The 18,682-nt window shown below is 39.8% G+C and overlaps 1 protein-coding gene across 1 annotated transcript in view; it reads right to left on the bottom strand.

The window, feature by feature from the left end:
* The window catches only part of THSD4 (thrombospondin type 1 domain containing 4), a 279,492-nt gene that overhangs the window by 205,148 nt on the left and 55,662 nt on the right, over nucleotides 1–18,682 (bottom strand). The window contains exon 6 of the mRNA XM_064668708.1: nucleotides 2,969–3,071. Within this exon, the coding sequence (XP_064524778.1) occupies nucleotides 2,969–3,071 (103 nt within the window). The remainder of the gene's footprint in view (nucleotides 1–2,968; nucleotides 3,072–18,682) is intronic.

The following is an 18,682-nucleotide window of genomic DNA, read 5'->3' as shown; positions in this document are numbered from 1 at the left end:
CCTTATACAGAATTTCTGACAAAAACAAATCTGCAGTTGTCTCCCTTCTCTCAACAAATGCAGTCATTCTTCACTATGAGAGGTTCCTGTGGTCAGATCCCCTCCAAGTTACCCTTTCCAACTATCCAAAAGGTTTTCTCCTTTCAACAGATTCTTTTCATCCAGCCATCAAAAGGTTGTGGATTTTTCATCACAATTAAAAAAGAAAGTTAGATGAACTTAAGAGTTCAAATTAAAGAGTTCAATTATCAGTTATTAGTTCAGTAGATTTAAACTTCCTTACAGGTTTATGGTTATGTCACTGTGATGTTTTCCCTCTGTCACAGCTGTACCCTTCCTCTCAAATCCCGCCCTTAGAGTTATCATATACTATTGGTTCTCCAACACAAACTAGGGTTTTTTCATTAAATACTCTAAGTTCACAGAGTTTATAGTCCCTTTAGTATGACTTTTTTAATAAAGACAAAAGTTTGTGTTGGAGCAGCAGCAGATAAAACGGGTTAGAAATGCAGCTGCACCAATCTGAACAAGGGAGAAATAAAAATATGTGCATTTTTAAAAAATAACAATAATTACACAACTCACCATCAGGACAGGGTTGTAAATTACAGTTTAGCTGCCTTTATTGATCCAATATAAACATTGAGAGCAAGCCGTGCTGTGCAGGGGAGGGAAAATGAAATGATCATGGCATGTTTTAGATCCCCTGATTCATCTTTCCTGGCACAAGACAGAGTGAGTCTAAGCTGCTGTGTAGGAAGCAAGGAGATGGAGGTGGGCTGAGATGGCTCAGCATTGGCTCTGTCCTGTCAACAGCAGCTTGAAAAGGGATGCACCACAGCTAATACATCATAAGTCTTTGGGGCCACCTCATAGAAGTCATGGTGTCTGCAGAACATGCCTTCAGCCATGGCCTTGCTGGGGTACCAAACTCTTTTTTGTGCCTAAATGTATGGTACAAAGTGCCAGAGTTGTACAGCTCTGAAACGTCCTTTTGGCGACTTCACAAAGCCAAACATGACTTTAACTAAAAAAACAGTAAATATATACTGATGTTCCCAATTGGAGGTAAAGGGGTGTAGCTCTGCAAGAGTTCACTACACCAGCAACAGATAAAATGAGGACTGAGGCATAGCTACATTAGAGACAAACATTATCAGATCAGCCAGGAGTTAGATACCAATCTACCTTAATCTGCACTGACTATGTAAAAATAGGTAACATCAATTGTGGATCGAAGCTGTTCATCTAAAGGAACTACAGAGAGCATGACAGCGTGCTGAGCACCCACAGAAATGTCCATTTCTGAGCAGAGGAAAAAGGAACTTCACATATTTGCAACATTTCTTGAGTCCCCTGAAAAATAAATGAACAATGACTTCTAATACTTCCTTCAGCACATCTTTGGAAGGGTCCTTATTGATGCAAAACAGGCATTTTGCCTCTGTGTAATGAGGCAAAGGACAGAAGCCACAGAATGCAGTCCAGCAAGGGGTCCTCTCAGTCCCCAGAAGCAATTCAGTGACAGCAGCACAACTGCCCCCAACTGCAGCCCTGCACAGATGTATTTCCCACTGCTTTCACTTCAAAACTTAGTATCAGGCTCTAGACTGCAGGATAGACCTGACCTCAGTTTATTACCTGCAAGAAATCACCACTAACAATCACCCTTTTCTCCTTCCAACCCTATCAGGAAGAAGAGAAGAGGAATGAAAAGATGAGAACCATGCAGAACCCCTCCATTATGAAAGAAGCTTCCTCGTTCCTTTTCCAAGTCTCTTACTTCGCATCCCTCTTAAAGTTTGGAAAGGGACTCAGTATGATGAGTTGAGGACTGAAGGAAGGTAAAACATCCACAGAGCAGTACTGACATCCTCCAGCAAAGAGAAATCCCTGCAAACTGACTGTAAGACATTGCAAGCCATGGCATTACTCCTGCTTCATTGTGTGCATTGTATTACACGTAGCTACTTACACAGAAGACAGTAAAAGCTGTATTTAAGAGACACTTAAAAAATACAGGTAATAACCTTTCTTACACTTTGCCTTCTGAAATGTAGCAAGAATAAGTAGATGGGCCTAGATCCTGTATTTTCAAATTTTCAAGGTAGACTGTGCCTCCACTGGGAGGAGACACATGGACCAGAAGGGCCTCAGAACCACGAAGACAGCTCAGCCAGTGGATGTGTTTGTCTGTGGAGTTTTGTGAAAAACAACTTTTAAAAATGTAATTTAAAACAGAAAGACAAACTAAATTCCTCAGAATCCAGAAGCATATTTGAATAATTAATGATTTGCCTCATCTGAGGCAGTGGGCTCAGCTCTTGTGTACAAAGAGACAAACAAAATAAATAAGTATTACACAAACCATATTCTCTTACTGAGACTTTATCATCCAAGGATTAGGACTCTAGAGGGGTGGCAGAGCACTACTAGAGCTGCTGCTGCTTTGTGTTCCAAGACAGTCAGTCCAACATGCAGCTGGGGAAGTCCAGAGCACAGGTATCCTTCACACAGTCACCATCCCAGCTTCAACCGTATCATTAGAAAATACAAATTCGACAGCCAGAGAGTCCTAATATGAATGTGTAAGCACCACAAGTCAGGTGCTGAACTGGTATAAAGAAAACCCCTCCATTTACTGAAATGGAGCCATACTGAGCCTTTGTCATCACAAGTAAATAGAGAAAAAAAGAAGAGAGTTAACAGTGTAGTAGCTGGTGCTGAACCACTATACTGAGCTAATGGTATACTAGCCAAAGTAGGACTTACATGCCTTCATTCCTGTAAAAGATAAGAAATACTGATGTGAGATTATCTAATTGTCTGCCCATGAATAAATGTAGCAGACAAACAGAGGAAAATGAGCAAGACTCAAATCCTCGTGGCTTCCATTGAGTAAAAATCACATTTGGCTTTCCAAAACACAATCTGTATAATAATGCAAAACCAAGTTGTCTTCCCTTACCTTCTGCAAAAGGTTCCCATTCATAAAATCGACCCATAAATGGCTTGTTATTGTATGATGCACATTGCACCTCTCTAATATTTCTGCTGCTTTCAGGACACATCTGTTTAGATAAAAAAAAGTCACATTAAATCAACAGCAAAGTTATTATTGCCTTCTTATTAAATAACTTTAGAAGGTTAATGAAGGCATTGCAAAATTCTAATCCAAGTGAATGATAGAAACATCAGGAGACTCCTTGTCTTTAAAACAGTGTGCTTTTAAGTAACAGTATCAAAAGTGCCTGTAGAAGAAAATGAATTTGTGGAGTAAATGGAGCAACAGTTCTATAAAAAAAAAAGTAAGGCTTTAATTGAGATGTCATTTTCCTCGGCAACAAGACAACACTTCAAGATAAAGTCAATAAATTAGATCAGAATTATTTCCTTTCCATAACAACCTCATATTTTTCATCATTCATTTTCTGGGCTCAGATTCAACAGTTGAAACACTTAACATACGAGCTTCCTTAACTTACTAAAAGCTGGCCACACCAGCTTCTCATTCTCATCCTGTGCTTCAATACCATATTACCACTTTTCCTCTTGTATTTCCACATGCTGGTATCACAGTCATTGCATCACTTTGCATTTTAACTCGTGCCTTCGAGTCCTAACTTCAGAGTTCTTGCACCTGAAGAGTAGGAAGAGCTTCTTGTATACAAGCACACGTGTGTGCACACACAGGTATTGAGGCAGGGCAAGTTCTCCAGATGGAAGGAACATCCTTTATGAGGTCACCTGCAATGCAAGCCTTTGGCACACCAGCCTTGTTTACATTTGAAGCAGATTACAAAAGTAAATACAAGTTAAATAGTTAAAATACTTAATTACTTTGTTCTGCCTGTGTCCTCACATTACTGCAGTTACAGCAGAAGCCTTCTCTGTGTGTGGGTACACACAAAGGGGAGAAAGACTTCTAGAAAAGGCAGGGGGTGAATTAGAACAGTTGCTATGTTTGGAGAAATAGGCAAGCTTTGGGCACAGATGCATTTTTTGGGTATCCTTTAGATAATCAATATGACTACTAAAAACACTATTCAAGAACAGCAGAAATCCCATGAAGAACTGAGCTAGAACAGCAGAATTTTTTTCTATATGACAGAGATTTCAAGGGAAAGCTGGAGCTGATACTCTATGAAAGCAGCATGGCTAAATAACTGTGTTTTTGCAGGGAACAGCAAGAGAATCTGTAAGAACAGCTCTTGATGCAACTGCAAGTCAGTTCTTCTATATTTGTACAGTGGGAAAGATGGATTGTCTTTGCAGGTAAAGCCAGCAGAGCAGAGGTCCTGGAGGAGTTCTTGCTTTGTATCCACCATCTCTGTAAGAAGATGCTTGTGAGTGGATCAAAGAGACGTCAGAGTCAAAGGTTTTCAAGTGGGCTATAAACTGTACCAAAGACATGCCTTGGGGGAAGGTTCAGGGACTACTTTATCTTCTGTTAGAATCATGGTAACAAATCTTCTAGAATAAACACTGTTTCTGGCCAAGCAGCCATCTGTGCTTTGTTCACCCACCCTTCTGAGATCTCCAGTACATGCAAATAGTGTTTTCCTCAACAAACCCTCTAATAAAAAAAAAACAAAACAAAACAAACAAAACCAACCAAACAAAAAGCCCTCCTTGAAAATAGGACCATGAGCCACCACATTGGAAGGGTGTGACCAAAAGTCTTTCTAGTGCCAAAAGCAGAAAGCAAAGCTTTATTCCCACAACTGAAATCCAGATCCTTCCATGTGTGGCACAGCATTGCAGCACAATAATTCAGCCACAACCACCAACCAAGGCGAGGAAACTCACATTTTTCATGGAAACCCATTATTGCACATATCCTAAAGGGGAAGGGACAGAACCTGAGCTGGCATAAATTAAGGTCACTACACTAAATCACAGCAGAGCAAACATCAGCTTGCACCAGCCAAGAACCCAGCCTGAAGGGTTTCTATTTGGAACGCTTTTCCCTTTTTTTTGGCTCATGTTTGCTACCAGCCTATTGTGAAGTTTAGTTGTTTCTTGTTTTTCCTTTTCTGACCCCTGAGCTCATGCCCTTGTGTACCAGTATTTCTGGCTCATCAACCATTTCCTGTACGCTCTGCTCATACCAACTGCAGGCAATGTATGAATAAAAATATCAAAATATTCATGGCTGTTGCCAACAAATAGTGACACCCATCCCTTCTAAGATCATTTTCATATAGCTACAATTTCTGCTTTTAAACTTACTGACAGTTGCCCAAAGGACAGAGGCCCCATTGCTTTAAAGGAGAACAAAGGACTGACAAATACACTCAACATTGTGTGGATGAAGCCAAAATCAGAAGAAAAGGCTAACTCAGTAACACCCCTGCTACTTTAGGAGTCCCAACTCAGTTGCCCTTCTCTATTTCATTCATCAAGGTTTAATTACAATATAAAATTTTGAGTCAAAATTTGAGAGAGTGACCTGGTCTGCAAAAACGCTTTGCTTTATTCTTTATATAGATTATAACGATTTTTATTTTCAGATGTCTTCTAAAGTATTTTGTGAAAGAGTTAACTACGAAGTACAAGTAGCCAAAATTACTACAATTTATGAATCACTAAGGTTTTAAGTGTTATATTATACTCTACATGCAGTTAACATCTATGCACCATTTACTAACCCCACCTAAATTGTTAATGCATAGCTGAATGAAATGACAGTTTTATGCTGCTTGCTGCTCAGCCCCCCTGAAAATGAAACCCTTGAGCCTTTCTCAGAAGACTTAAGAGTGCTGGGCACTTTCTCTTGGCCTCTCTGCCTCTTTAGCACATCTTTAAGGCAGAAAATCACTAAAAGGAAAAAGCATGACCCTGTACAATCAAAAGTGAAGCTGCACTGGGGGGGGGTCCCCCAGATGCCCCATTTTTATTTATTCCCTGAGAGCATGACCCGTTTTTACACTTCTATTTAATTACTAATTCTGTCATATGTAGCTTGATTATAAAACACCTAAAATACAGCAGCGAGCACCTGTGGGGAGAAGATGGCAACCCCAAAGAAAGCTCATGTTTACAATGTCTAGAGTTCATCCTTTGCTTCCCAGCTCACACACAGGGCTGGGAGAACTGGAAGGGGACTGAGGGCAAAGCCGGGCTTACCCACAGCCCGAGGGCAAAGCCAGGCTTACCCACAGCCCGAGGGCAAAGCCAGGCTTACCCACAGCCCCAGGGGCTGCAGTGGGATCCAGTCCCACCTGGGCTGGGCTCAGCTGGGCTCTGCCTGGCACTGAGCCCCTGCCCCTGCCCGGCACAGGGCAATTGGCTGTAAAAAGCAGGCACGTTGGCATGTTTGCAGATGAAGAATGTTCCTGTGGCTAAGCCAGAGTGCTGGGATTTAAACAACCCAGATCTCTTTCCAAAATTTCCCCGAGACTTTTGGAATTAAGTTCGCTAAAATATTTAACTTGCTGTGTGACTCCCCCTCGGTTCCCTCTCAGTGACATGAGGGCATTCGGGTTGTGCTGCCTGGTAGGGACTTGAAAACAATTTTTTGGTAAACAAAGTCAAATTACTTCAGTGTTTTGCTAATGACAGATCTGGAATCATCTAACAATCATGACAGATGGAGTCATCTAAAGTTTTTCGTAGATGTTGGGATACAGAAAACAGGATGACCTCTTTGAATGTTTGTAAAAAAGGAAATAAAATCTCCTTTTTAACCCACGTCTGTGGAGGCCAGAGCAGCAAAAAATATACTTTGCATCTACTAAGATAAATCTCAGATTCCTTTGTGTAGAGGCAGATATAAGTTGTCTAGAAATATATACCCTCTGGTGGGAGAGGGTTTTTTTAATTATTGTTCTTTCAGTTGTGCTATGTAAAATTAGATACAGCATCTAGAATCCATAATTTCAAATGACATTTCTCCTAGTTGTCTTTATCATGTACCATTAGAGCTTTCTTAAAAAGAGCTGCTGGTACAGCTAAGACTGTAAAACAAAGAAACCACCCTACTTGCCTTTTAGCTTTTGGGAAACATTCAAAAAGCATAGGTTTCTAACCAGTCTTTGACACTTCGGTTAATTAAAGAAGTGTTGGCAGAACACCAGAAAATTATCAGTCTGCCAGCAGATGTGGGCTCACATCTGCCATCAGCAAACCTGTGTCAGCGCTGGGCTGAGATAAAGCACTGCTGGAAATGTATAAACAGGCCTTTTTGGTCCTGAAACCACCTCTACAGGCAATTAAAACATTGACTAAGATTTTTGGCAACGTTTTGTTCTTATGACCTACAGTAACTGGCAAACTCTTTTTCCAAGGGCCCATGTTCCTTCTTGATTCTCCAGGCTCAGGCATAATTCATAATTAATATTCTCTGTGTGTGCAATGCTACAGGTTAAATTAAGTCCAAGTAATTTAGTTGTACTCCAGCTTTCATTTCTGTAGTGCTTCTATGTGATCATACTAATCCTTCGACATCCCAAAGGATAAACAGACCTCCAAAGAAAAATAATTAAAATACTTGTTTCTGAAATAGTAATCTGCAGATTCCTCTTCCATTTTCAGAGATTACTCTTAGCAGTAGCATGTCCTTGCAATATGCATATTCTACAAATTCCAGGGCTTTGCACAACAACCCACCATGTCTGTCTGCAGTGACCTTCTGCTCTGAACTGCTCGTGTCTTGTTCCTCCTGAAACCTACAGAAGTTCCATATCCAGGTATGAAAGTGGAATGTGGGGTCCTTCAATTATTAATTCATCTGCTAAGTTGTTTCTCTTTGCATTGCCAAGGGCAGTGCATGGGCTTCAAACCAAGGCAACCCAGTTTTGTCTACCTGAACACGTATTGAAAGACAGCAACTGATGCATTTTAACTACTGAAGACCCTGTTATTCCTCCAATAGTTCCAATTTTTTAAAATGGTAACAGAACATGAAGACAACTGTCTGCCAACTAAAACAAAATAAAATTAAATAAGGTATGGGAAATATCTGTGGCACAAAATATCACAGGCAGATTTTTTTTATTCAAAGGGAAATGATGCTCCTGAAAAACAAAAATATGCAAGAAACTTTAAAATGCATGTGAAGAACAGCTCTGCAGTAAAAATAGTGCTAGCCAGCTCTGGTTACAGCCCACAGCCACAGACAGTACACTAAAAATGTGTGGCTTGACATGGAATGAGAATTCCCATCTGTGGATGCAGGGGGATCTGCACAAGTTTACAAGGAGGAGCACCTGTATTGCAGAACTCTGGGCACTGCCTCAAGCCATGAATTCACACCCAGGCTCTGCTGCAATGGAGATTAAGCTCAGTGATGACAATCACCACAAACCAGTGCTGTGCTTTACTGACCAGAGAGAGATTCAACACCATCTCAGTCTATGGGAGCAAGGAACAAACACGGGCTTGGGGCTTACAGCCTTTCCCCTCACTCCTCTCCAGAGGCTGCCTGTCACAGATGGTGAAGACCTTAGATGTGTGCACGACACAAAATCATTGTATTTCCACCCAAATCCCACTCAGCCAGCGATGAGTCTGTATTTGGAAGAAGGAAGATGGTCCATGGCAGAGCTGCCCACCGGGTCTGTCCCCGAGGTACCTCTGGCTCCACTGTCAGGGCTGGGCACGCTGTGAAAGTCAGAGCCATGTCCAGTCACACCTGTGCACTGAAGGCTGTTTCTAGTCCTTTTTGATCCAGCAAAACCAGGTGACTATCAACTCATTTCAAAGCTGGTTTTTTTTAAAATGTAGTTACTGTTTTACTCTCCCAGACTACTTTTAGTGCCCAGTTCCCTGAGGGGAGAACTACTTCAGTATCGAGACAGGAGTTCACATAGAATATCCTTCACATGATCCCAATCAAGCATCAAAAGCTTGGCATTTGCAGCAGAAATCATAACTGCTTTGTACAACAGCTGCTCTCAGTCTCAGCAGTGGGATCACTTTTCTATATAAATATGCTGCATGAAAAAACCACCAGCAAATACAAGAATCCCTCCATTCAAATATCTATTTATAGCAACGCTACATAATGCTCAAGGTGCTTAAGCTGCACGCTATTGCCTCATTTAGTGGGAAATCAATGGAAAGCTATTTCCATGTGACACAGCCTGGCTCAAATCTGACAAAGCCTTAACGTGGAAGGTTCAGCGTCTCATCTGTCTACATTGTTCAAATACAGCTGCAAAACAGAGCATGTTTCAATAGCACTCTTCAGAAAATGGGAGGTTTATGTACTAAGGACAGTTGTTTTAATATAATTATAGTAACTCTCCTTTATATTAGAAAAATCAGCCCCTCTGAAACCCACTCCAGAAGGCACCACCAATATCAGCTTTGGAAGATCCAGAGACAAACTCATGTTTGATGCATCCTTAGCAAAGTCTGCAGACTTAAAGCAAAGCTGATATATCTAGGCCTCATAGTTTGCAGAAAATTATGCCAATGTGATAAAACACCTACTCTAGGGTTTCCAGCAGTCTTTTATTACATTTTTTAAAAACGCTGTTCTTGGAGCTGCCTATTCTTTCTGGACTGCAGGCTTTATGCCACGTAGGTTTCACTGCTTCACTCTTTTATTTTACCAGCTCCACCAGCATGCAGGAATAATCCTCCAACAGTTTTCTATATGAAAGCTTAATCAATGTCAATGGAAATTCAATTGCAAGCATTCCACTTAAATGACTGGCCTTTGTGTGGGAGGAGGGACTACCTGAATGGTTCCAGCAGAAGGACTGAAAGTTTAGGGAAGTTCTGATTTGTATTACCAGGATATTCCACTTTTTAATAAAAAATTCTTATTACAGCAGTAATCACAATATTTTTAGAGAATGATCTCTAGTCTAAGTAATAACCAGCCAACTGAAATGTCACTGCAGTGTTATATGAGGCACAAATGTACAGGCAAATGTACAGATGTTCCCACATCTAGGGGGAACTGTAAGTCTGTTGAGAGAACTCATTTTGTTCTTTTTAGTTAAAAAAAAAAGCACCCTACAATGTGGAACATCATTAGAGTACTGTAAACACAGGTTAAAAATTACTATGAGTTTGCAGGAACCCAGTGCACCAGAAATTGCAGCATTATTCAGATTCTAGAGCTCTTGGTTCCAGCAAAAATGAGTTTCTGCTACAACACACTCTTACACTGTTCCTGCAGCATATTCTTTCTCCCCAGGTCATATACTTAAAAAAAAAAAAAAGAAAGGCACCTTAAACTAACTAGCAGATACATTTGTCTTATTTTATAATGCTTTGGTGCAGCTGCAGCTGGTAGCACTGTCCATTTACTGGGGAGTTTTTCCAACTTTAACTGCTCAGACTAAAACTTTCCACTCCTGGTATCTGTCTTAGTCTCATTTTTTTTGACTGAAGCATTTCATCCAAGAATGAGTTTGAAGGAAAACAAAGGGGAGAAGGGTTTTATTTTTCCCCATGCTTCCAATATTCTGATAATTATTTTTTTTTTTCAAAATACAAGTGCCTGTTTTATTTTAATGAGTGAAATGACATCAGCCAGGAAAGTGTGTTGTTGGGTTTTTTTCAAGAATGCATCCTGTGCCTTTTATATGGAAATCTACCTAAGTATAGCCAGGCCACAAGACTTTGAAAAAAGTGCTGATAACATACTTTGTACGCTTTTGGTCAAAACTTGTTCAAGTTTTGCAGCAAAACTGGTGGAACAATCTGTTTACAAGTGTTGTTCCACGTCTGAGGCTCAAAGAGGCTGAGAAGCTTTCCAGCAATTATTGGGAGGTGCTCCTGAGGTCTGTTTGAGGGCAGAGACTTTTCTTTATAACCACTTGAGCCTGTTTCAGGCAGCATGGACAAAGCCAATGCCTGTACCTAAAATGCATGGAATACTTTGGAAAAACTTAGATAAATCTTGGGACTGGGAGTCAAGAGAAAGCTTTTGTTTGTTTGTTTGAATGCTATAAAGTAAGCCACAGGACCTCAAAGGAAGGTTTAATCTCAAATTAGAACAGATTGTCCATGCAATTACTATATAATTTGGCTTTTTTTGTCTGTGAGGTCCGTTCTCACATGATTACATACCATTTTTTCCATATGACCTATGACTCATTCAGTGTGCAGAGTGGACCTACTCTGGGGATGAGCCAGGAATATTTAATTGGAAGAGTTATTTACATAATCTCTGTCTCATTCACTATAAAACCCAGTAGGTATACAATGGACATACAGAAAAAGGAATATGAAAGACAGTTTCTGGAACCAGCTACTCTACCAGCTATGAGGTAAAAAATGTCACTTATGGGGCAATTTATTTAATCCAATCCTCTCCTAGTTTGTGAACTATGTACTTTCTGTTTTGGGGGTCTGACTGAAAACCTCTGGACCTGATTTGCAGATGAGCTGCCAAATCATAATTAAAATTTTGGCCAATGCAAATTTTGCTTTGACTATCATCAAGCAATAAATATGGTACTGAACAGGGGGAAAAAATCCAATCCAAACTACTCAACAAGTGGCACTAAATTATGGAACACTCCTTTTAAACATCATTCTTCCACATCCCAGCTCCATTTCTGACAACACATTAGATCTTGCTATCACACAGCAGCTTTGTGAATTTTAAAGCAAACACTGCAGTAACAGAGTCAACAACTGGTCTTTGGAGAAGACTTTTTTCTCATCTTCTGCAAGGAGCATTTCTAAGGCAGGGAGCCAAGGGCTGAATAAAAAAAGAGAATAACACTGAGTAGTGTATCACTCATAACTAAGCTGTTGATTTATGCAGGGACCCTGGGGTAAAATAATATATTATCAGATAATTAAATAGTTTTCTTAACACAGGAGTTACCATATGATTGTTGACAAAACTCCAGTTCTGAAAGCTCTAAATGGCTGCAGGTTTGACTTGGTCCTTTTAATGGCACTTTTCTGCTCCAACTAAAACCTCACATCATCAAAAAGATTGACATCAGGAAGTGACCCAAACTGAGGTCTCAGAACAGCCATCAAGGCAATGGGGATTTCTTGCTGCCTTTGACAAATGCAGATGCAAACAGACATTCAGCAAAAGCAAGCAGGACATTGTTGACTGGCAAGTTACTGAATGCTGAAGCCAAACCCCAAAGCCAGTTTGCAGATCAAAGTAAGGGTTGTTTCCGTGGCTTCTTCCCCCCACAGATCACCCACTGCCTCCCTAACAGTGCTGGGACACACATAAAAAAGGCAGGATTGGTTTTTCCACAAACACGAGTCAAGAGTTTGAAGAAAAACAGTCTTACCAACCTATCACTAGAACAGAACTCTGGTTTATTAATTACACTTGCGTGGCTCTACATGTGCAATGTGCTGCCCACCGAGGTGTTATTCCTGGGCAAACACACAGCACACTGAATGAAGTACAAGCAAAGGTGAGACAGAGCACCACAGACTGATTTTATTTCTTTTTTTTCAATCTCACCACAGTTTTAATTATTTCTGGGCTTTGCATTGCTCTGTGGGCAGTTAGATCTTAATGTATCTTATGCAAAAGTCTTAAATTTAACTGCTCTGGGCACCACAGGGCATGTAGTGCCAGCTTCCTTCTTCACCACTTGTGGGGGAGAGGGTTTGGGCTGCCACTGCTCAGCTGTGGTTCCACAAAGGAACACATGCTTGCTAGATCTGTGTTTATGTTTCCTAACTTTCTACACGAGTTTTGGCCATTTGCTGCTTTCAAGCCCTGCTTAAAAATTCTAAAATTGAAAAAAAAAAACCCCAAACCACAAAACTAAAAACTCTACTAACAGCACTGCTAACAGATCCCTAAAACAGATCACTTCTCCTTCAGCACCCTTAGATTCATTTTGGCAGCTTCTCTGCACTTCCTTCTTCCTCTGTTCACCCCGGTCGGTACCAGAGAGGATTGGGATTGTATTGGCAGTACTTTCACTTCAAGTTTCTGTATTCATGCAATTTATGCTCTTTTCCTGCTATCTGGTTTGAAAATGTGCCTTAACCTTGGTCATTGTTATCAGCAATACCTGAACTACAGTCCTACAAATACCTGGAAAAAATTACTCTTTCCATGTGCCAGAGAAGATGCTGACATCTGACAGTGTTTTCTATACCTGTAATTCATGTAATTAATGGGAATATTTAACAAATGTTCCTAAAAACAACATTTAAAAAAATATTTGCAAATTAATCACGGGATTTCCCCCATCAAAGTTTCTAAACATTTGCAGCTTTCTCTGCTTTGAAAACCTGGATGCAATTAAACTGACATAGGAATAAAAAGCACATTTCTTGTTCAAATTAAAGGAGTGGTGAGAAATTACACACCGGAATTTCAGACAAAGACTTGTGTCACTATGAATTGACAAAAAGAAACAAGGACAAGCTGGAACGCCTTAAAATTCCTCCCACAACACTTGACTATATTGATAAATGATTTCTACTCAAATTTGCAATACCCTATTAAACAAAACTACAAATACACCAGGAATGCAGCCATCTGGTTGCAGTCCAAATTTTCATTGATTAGTTTCCTCTTTAAAACTGGGCACAGAAATTACAACTGAACAATAACCAGGCACCTAAACCACCCTGTTTCACTGCAGAGTGAAAATCTGCTTCATTTTGACAAGCATCCCAAGGAAGTTTCCAAATCATTCCACAGTATTTTAAGTGCTAGTGATGCTGTTCATAACTGATGAAGTGATTGCACAACTATGGATCTTTTCCTCTTTCCTCCATCATACAAGCATTTCATTAACCCTCATAATTAGCCAGGTAACTTCTCAGACAGTTGCAATTGCCACGTGAAATCTCACATTCATAGTTCACCAAGAAGTCAGGAAACAAATGCTTTAGTCAACTGAAGTGCATTTGATTTTGAGGCACTTAGAGGAATTGTTAACATTTTTATGTCATGTTACTACTGCACATAAGTGAGAGTCTGAATCTTCAGCTACTCTTGGACACAAATTCACATCAGGCAGTACACAGACTTCTCCAGCTTCACCATGAGACCCATTTAATAGGCTCAGAAATTCCAAATCAACCCCAGAGAAGAAAAAGGCACCTCAGTGCTTCCTGCAGGATCGTAAAATACTGAAGTTCTACTGCTAACACACCTTCTGAAGTCCAGTACATTAAAAATCAAGGAGATCTATGTATTGGGAAGTTGACAGAATCTCTGGAAAAGTCAGCTCCCAGAGTGCTCAAGCTGAACCCCAAACATACCAATGGTGCTAAATGTATAGAATTGTGTAACTCTAAACTATGGAAATGGTCTGCCACGTACAGACACCAAGAACAGAGAAAGGAATGCCCTAAGATACTGAGGAGCAACAGCATGAAAAACAAGAAAGCAGTGGAAAGGATTATTAAGACATTTTTACAAGAAGAGGGACTTTTACATGGAGAAAACTTTAACCATTAAATTGTCCTGAGCTATAATTACAATGGTTTATGTCATATTTAATGTGAAGGGATGTGTGGTCATTGTTTCTAAAGCAGTGCTGCTGTCTGTGAACCCAATACCAGTCAGCAGAGATGTTGCTATGGATTTTTCAAATTTATGATGTGAGTCCTAGTTCTTGTTTCATAACATTTGAATGCAAAACATGGGTGAAAGCAGTTGATACCACTCATTACAGACCATAATGTAAACTAGAAGCACGTCACGGAGTGTGTCAATCATAGAAAAGTTGGTTCTGCACGACACAAGGCAGAGAGTTAAGATGGTCTCATTGACAAATTATGGTAGTGTTGGCTTTTCTTGCCTTATAATTCCTCTAGGTGTAAAGTGAACATTTAAGTTCCTCACTGTGTTTAATAATTCCCTTGCATATTTAGTAGATTTTTATCACTGACACACACTTTCAATCTTTGTTTTCCAGTGGAATATTCCTCTTTTCTTGCCTTAAGGTGTTTATTCTATCCTAAGCTTCACTATACTTTATTTATATCTTATTGTCTTTGAAGAAAGTCAAAGATCCCATTGTTCCTGAACGTTTTTGAGAGTGATCATAAGAACATTAAAGATCCCACAGGTCACTTCTCCCAGACCTGGACAACACAGAATCCAACAGTAGCCATGTCTACATTGGCTGCACCTTTCCCTTTGGTCTGTGTTTTTACAGTTCTTGGCACAACAGGGTATGACTCTCAGACTCCGAGACACTAAACTAGTTCAAAATAACTCAGATTTATCCAGGGAAGGAAGTAACTCAATTTTCAATTAAAAACCACAAGCCTGTAAACATTAAGGTTTTCTGAACTGCGCAATTTTGGACTTATTATAAACATTTTACTAGATTAGTAAGTAATCAACCTAGTAATAATTCATGTGTAAAACAGCTACCTCTGTCACTGGCACAACTACAGAGCACACTTGTGGAATAAAACTCTTTGAGAGAGCTTCTAAAGTTACCCCAGCATACTTTTCCTAATGATTTAAGGCAGACAATTTCCCATAATTACTTAAATTCTAATAAGAACGTCATCATGCCAAATATTTTGCAATACAGTGTTCTCAGCTGTTGAAGGGGCTGTCATAAAGTAAGGACATAGAGAGGAAACAGCTGCAGCTCAAGAGCTTTATCAAAGATGTCTCCATGTGAATCCTTTGTACACAAATGACAATTGATAAACTACATTTTAAGAGAGGTGTCTCTGAGCCAGTGCCTGGCATGTTAAGCCTGTACTGGTGAAATACATTCTGAACTAATATTTACAAAATCCTGCTGCAAATATCAAAATAGTCAAAGAAAGGACAGTAAACCCCACAGTAATGAAAGCTTTTAATAAGTTTCCTATACACCCACGGAATGTCAGACTACCAGACCTACACACAAGTCCCACAGTGTTCACATGGAAAATTCCTCACATAAAGTTAAATTTCCTCAGGAAAAGATATGTCATCATAACCCCACCTTGCCACTTATGTCAAACACCTACTCTGTACAAATCTCAAATGAGAATAAATAAACCACACAGTAGCTCTTTGGAAATAAGAAGGAGCTTTTCAGTTTTAAAAAAGAAAGTTCACTTAAAAATACATTGTCTTTTGTTAGTCTTTACCTCAATACCTGAGCAGCCCAACTACAATAAAGAGTGCACACTTGCAGAACCCTGTATCACTTCTGAAAAGACTAGTCTGGGAATTACATTTGCTGTTCCATACAAAATTAAACATTTCCATTCCTACCTTTGTTAACACTTGAAAGCTTGGAAACGTTTCAGCTTCTATAGAGTGGGAAACTTTGGAAAAAACTGAAACACCAGCGAGCTGGTGAATGGCCCAAGATCCCAGGTGCCAAGGGAGCCTGCCAATGCCTACCTATGTGCTCAGGGAGAGAAAAGCACATCACTTTTTAATGAACTCAACATGTTACTGCAGGACTTTTCAATTCCATTTAATTGGGGGTCTGTGTCCAAAAAAAGCCTTTCAATGGCAAAGTTTTAACTCATACCAGTCAAAAGTAGTATCGTCATCATCATCATTAAGGCTCTTTGGGCAATTAAATATATTACTTTATCCCATCACAATAGAGTGGGGGATTGGTCCTGAGCCTCTTACTTCATCTCTTCAATTGTAAAACCTCTTTCCATTTCCAAAATTGTCTTTTCAGATACTTTGCATTCCCTGCTCAGGTGCTGTTCTCAAGTGCTCTACACACAGATTCAAGTAGAGGACTCTTATTCACAACCAAAAGCTGGATTTTCCATAGCTATGCTACCAGAATAACAGTATGCACAGCTGAAGGGTCAGGGCAAGAAAGTAAAAGCAATCATTGTTTTCTGATCCTCTCTAGACACTTCTCCAAAACAATTACTTCTTGTTAAGTACCAGTCACATAAAATACTGAGAAAGACAACACAATGTAACTGGAGACATGACACTAATCCATATGAACCAGTAACTGGAAATAAACTGGACAAGCTCAGCAAAACTTCATCCATAAATATCTCAGTGAGCCCTCAACAATTAGCCTTTCATACATTTTACCTTGGGGTTTTTTTTGCAAATTACTATATAAATTGAGTTATAAATTTGGTAAAAAACATACCTCGAAGACAACTCAGATTTTACACCCTGTGCCAGGGCCTCACCACCTTCATCATGGAAAGATTTCTTCCTTATGCCCACTCTAAACCCACCTTCCCTTAATTTAAAAGGGTTGCCTCTTGTCCTGACACTACAGGCCTTGGTAAAAAGTCCTGCCATCTTATAAGCCCTCTTTAAGTACTGAAAGGCTGCAATAAGATCTCTACATAGTAAGGATAGGGACATACTAAGAATTATTGTATTTACCAATAAGCCACAATTCACTGCATGCCTTACAAAAAAATAAAATAAATCAGGTAAAACTGACTTCTAAAAGGGGCACTGTGTATCACCAAATGTACACTGCAAAACAAACAGTCTTGAATGTCCAGAGCCTTGAAAGCTTCCTTCTGTACACTGCCCAAGTGACCTGCAGCCTGGAGTTAATTTACAAATATATTCTCACACATTCAGGCACTCACAGAGAGCTGCTGACTTGGCAGCACTGGAGACAATTAATTACAGAAAGTGCTCAGTAAATAAATGTTCCATTTGAGTTGCTTCCTTTGTTCCGGCGACAAACCACGCAAAGAAGGTCGCATTCGAATTCCACTTCAACCACACATCCATATAATTCTCCTTCCTTTAATGCAGGGGGAAGTAAGGAAGATTTACTCATCAGCTCCCTATTTTGGAGGAGTGCAGACTGCACTGGAAGAATCTCATTGTACTGCAGGTAGCTTATGGTTTCAGTTAGACCTGTTTGTGTGCAGAGGAGGGATGTTTCCTGCCTGTTTCCTGCCCAAGGAGGTGACAGGCAGCTGTGTGTTCTGAGGGGAGCATGTAGGAAAGGTGCTGAAGAGGGGAAGCCACTTGTGTAACGAGAAAATAGGTTTAAGGACCTGCAGGAACACTTGAACAAATACAAGCACTTCCGAGGGTCTCCCCGACCAAACCTCACAAGTTTAACTTTTATGAATCGAGCTGTCAGTCATGTAAAATGAGTTTGGCTATTAATGAAAAAACAATAAATGTACAATAATGAGGAAATGACCTAATGGACCGAGGCAGATTGACTTAATTTGTTATTAATTAACTGCCCTTAGGAGAAACTGTAGAGGGAGTGGCCAAACACCAGGATAATGGTTAACAGAATACCTTCAATAAATGAGATTTTCATTTTTGGCGTGCTCCAGGAAGAACTGAGGAAAAAAAAATTAAAAGATACTGTTCTCTGCTTGCTGGCAAGACTATTGGTACAAGTCACTGCTGATAAATTAAATTAAAGTCCGCGTGCAGAAGCATTTAATCAGAAAGAACAAGTGAACAGAGTGAAACACTATCAGCCTTGTTTTGCTCTCGTCCTGGCCTTTATACTCAAACTGTTCTTAGCTACTTCTTTTCTATAATTACATTAATTACCACATTCTAGGGAGAAAAATAACCCTGAACAGCAATTACAGCTTCAACAAGGGTAACAGAAATGTTACTAAATAAAGAATATCACTATGGAGAGTTCCACGCTTAGGAGAAGCTGCATCATCTATAATTTCCCTTGGCTATTAAAAGTCTCCTGCAATATAACCAAAGATTTCTTTATAACTGTATTTATGCCCTCAGCAACAGCAAAGATGCAGAAACAGTATGCTCACCTATGTTTTCTCTTCATCTGTTGAACCCTTCTGTTTAAACAACAGATTC

The sequence above is a fragment of the Pseudopipra pipra genome, chromosome 12 (genome assembly GCF_036250125.1).
Source record: "Pseudopipra pipra isolate bDixPip1 chromosome 12, bDixPip1.hap1, whole genome shotgun sequence".
In the NCBI taxonomy this organism is placed as follows: domain Eukaryota; kingdom Metazoa; phylum Chordata; class Aves; order Passeriformes; family Pipridae; genus Pseudopipra; species Pseudopipra pipra.
This window is presented reverse-complemented; position numbering and strand designations above follow the sequence as displayed.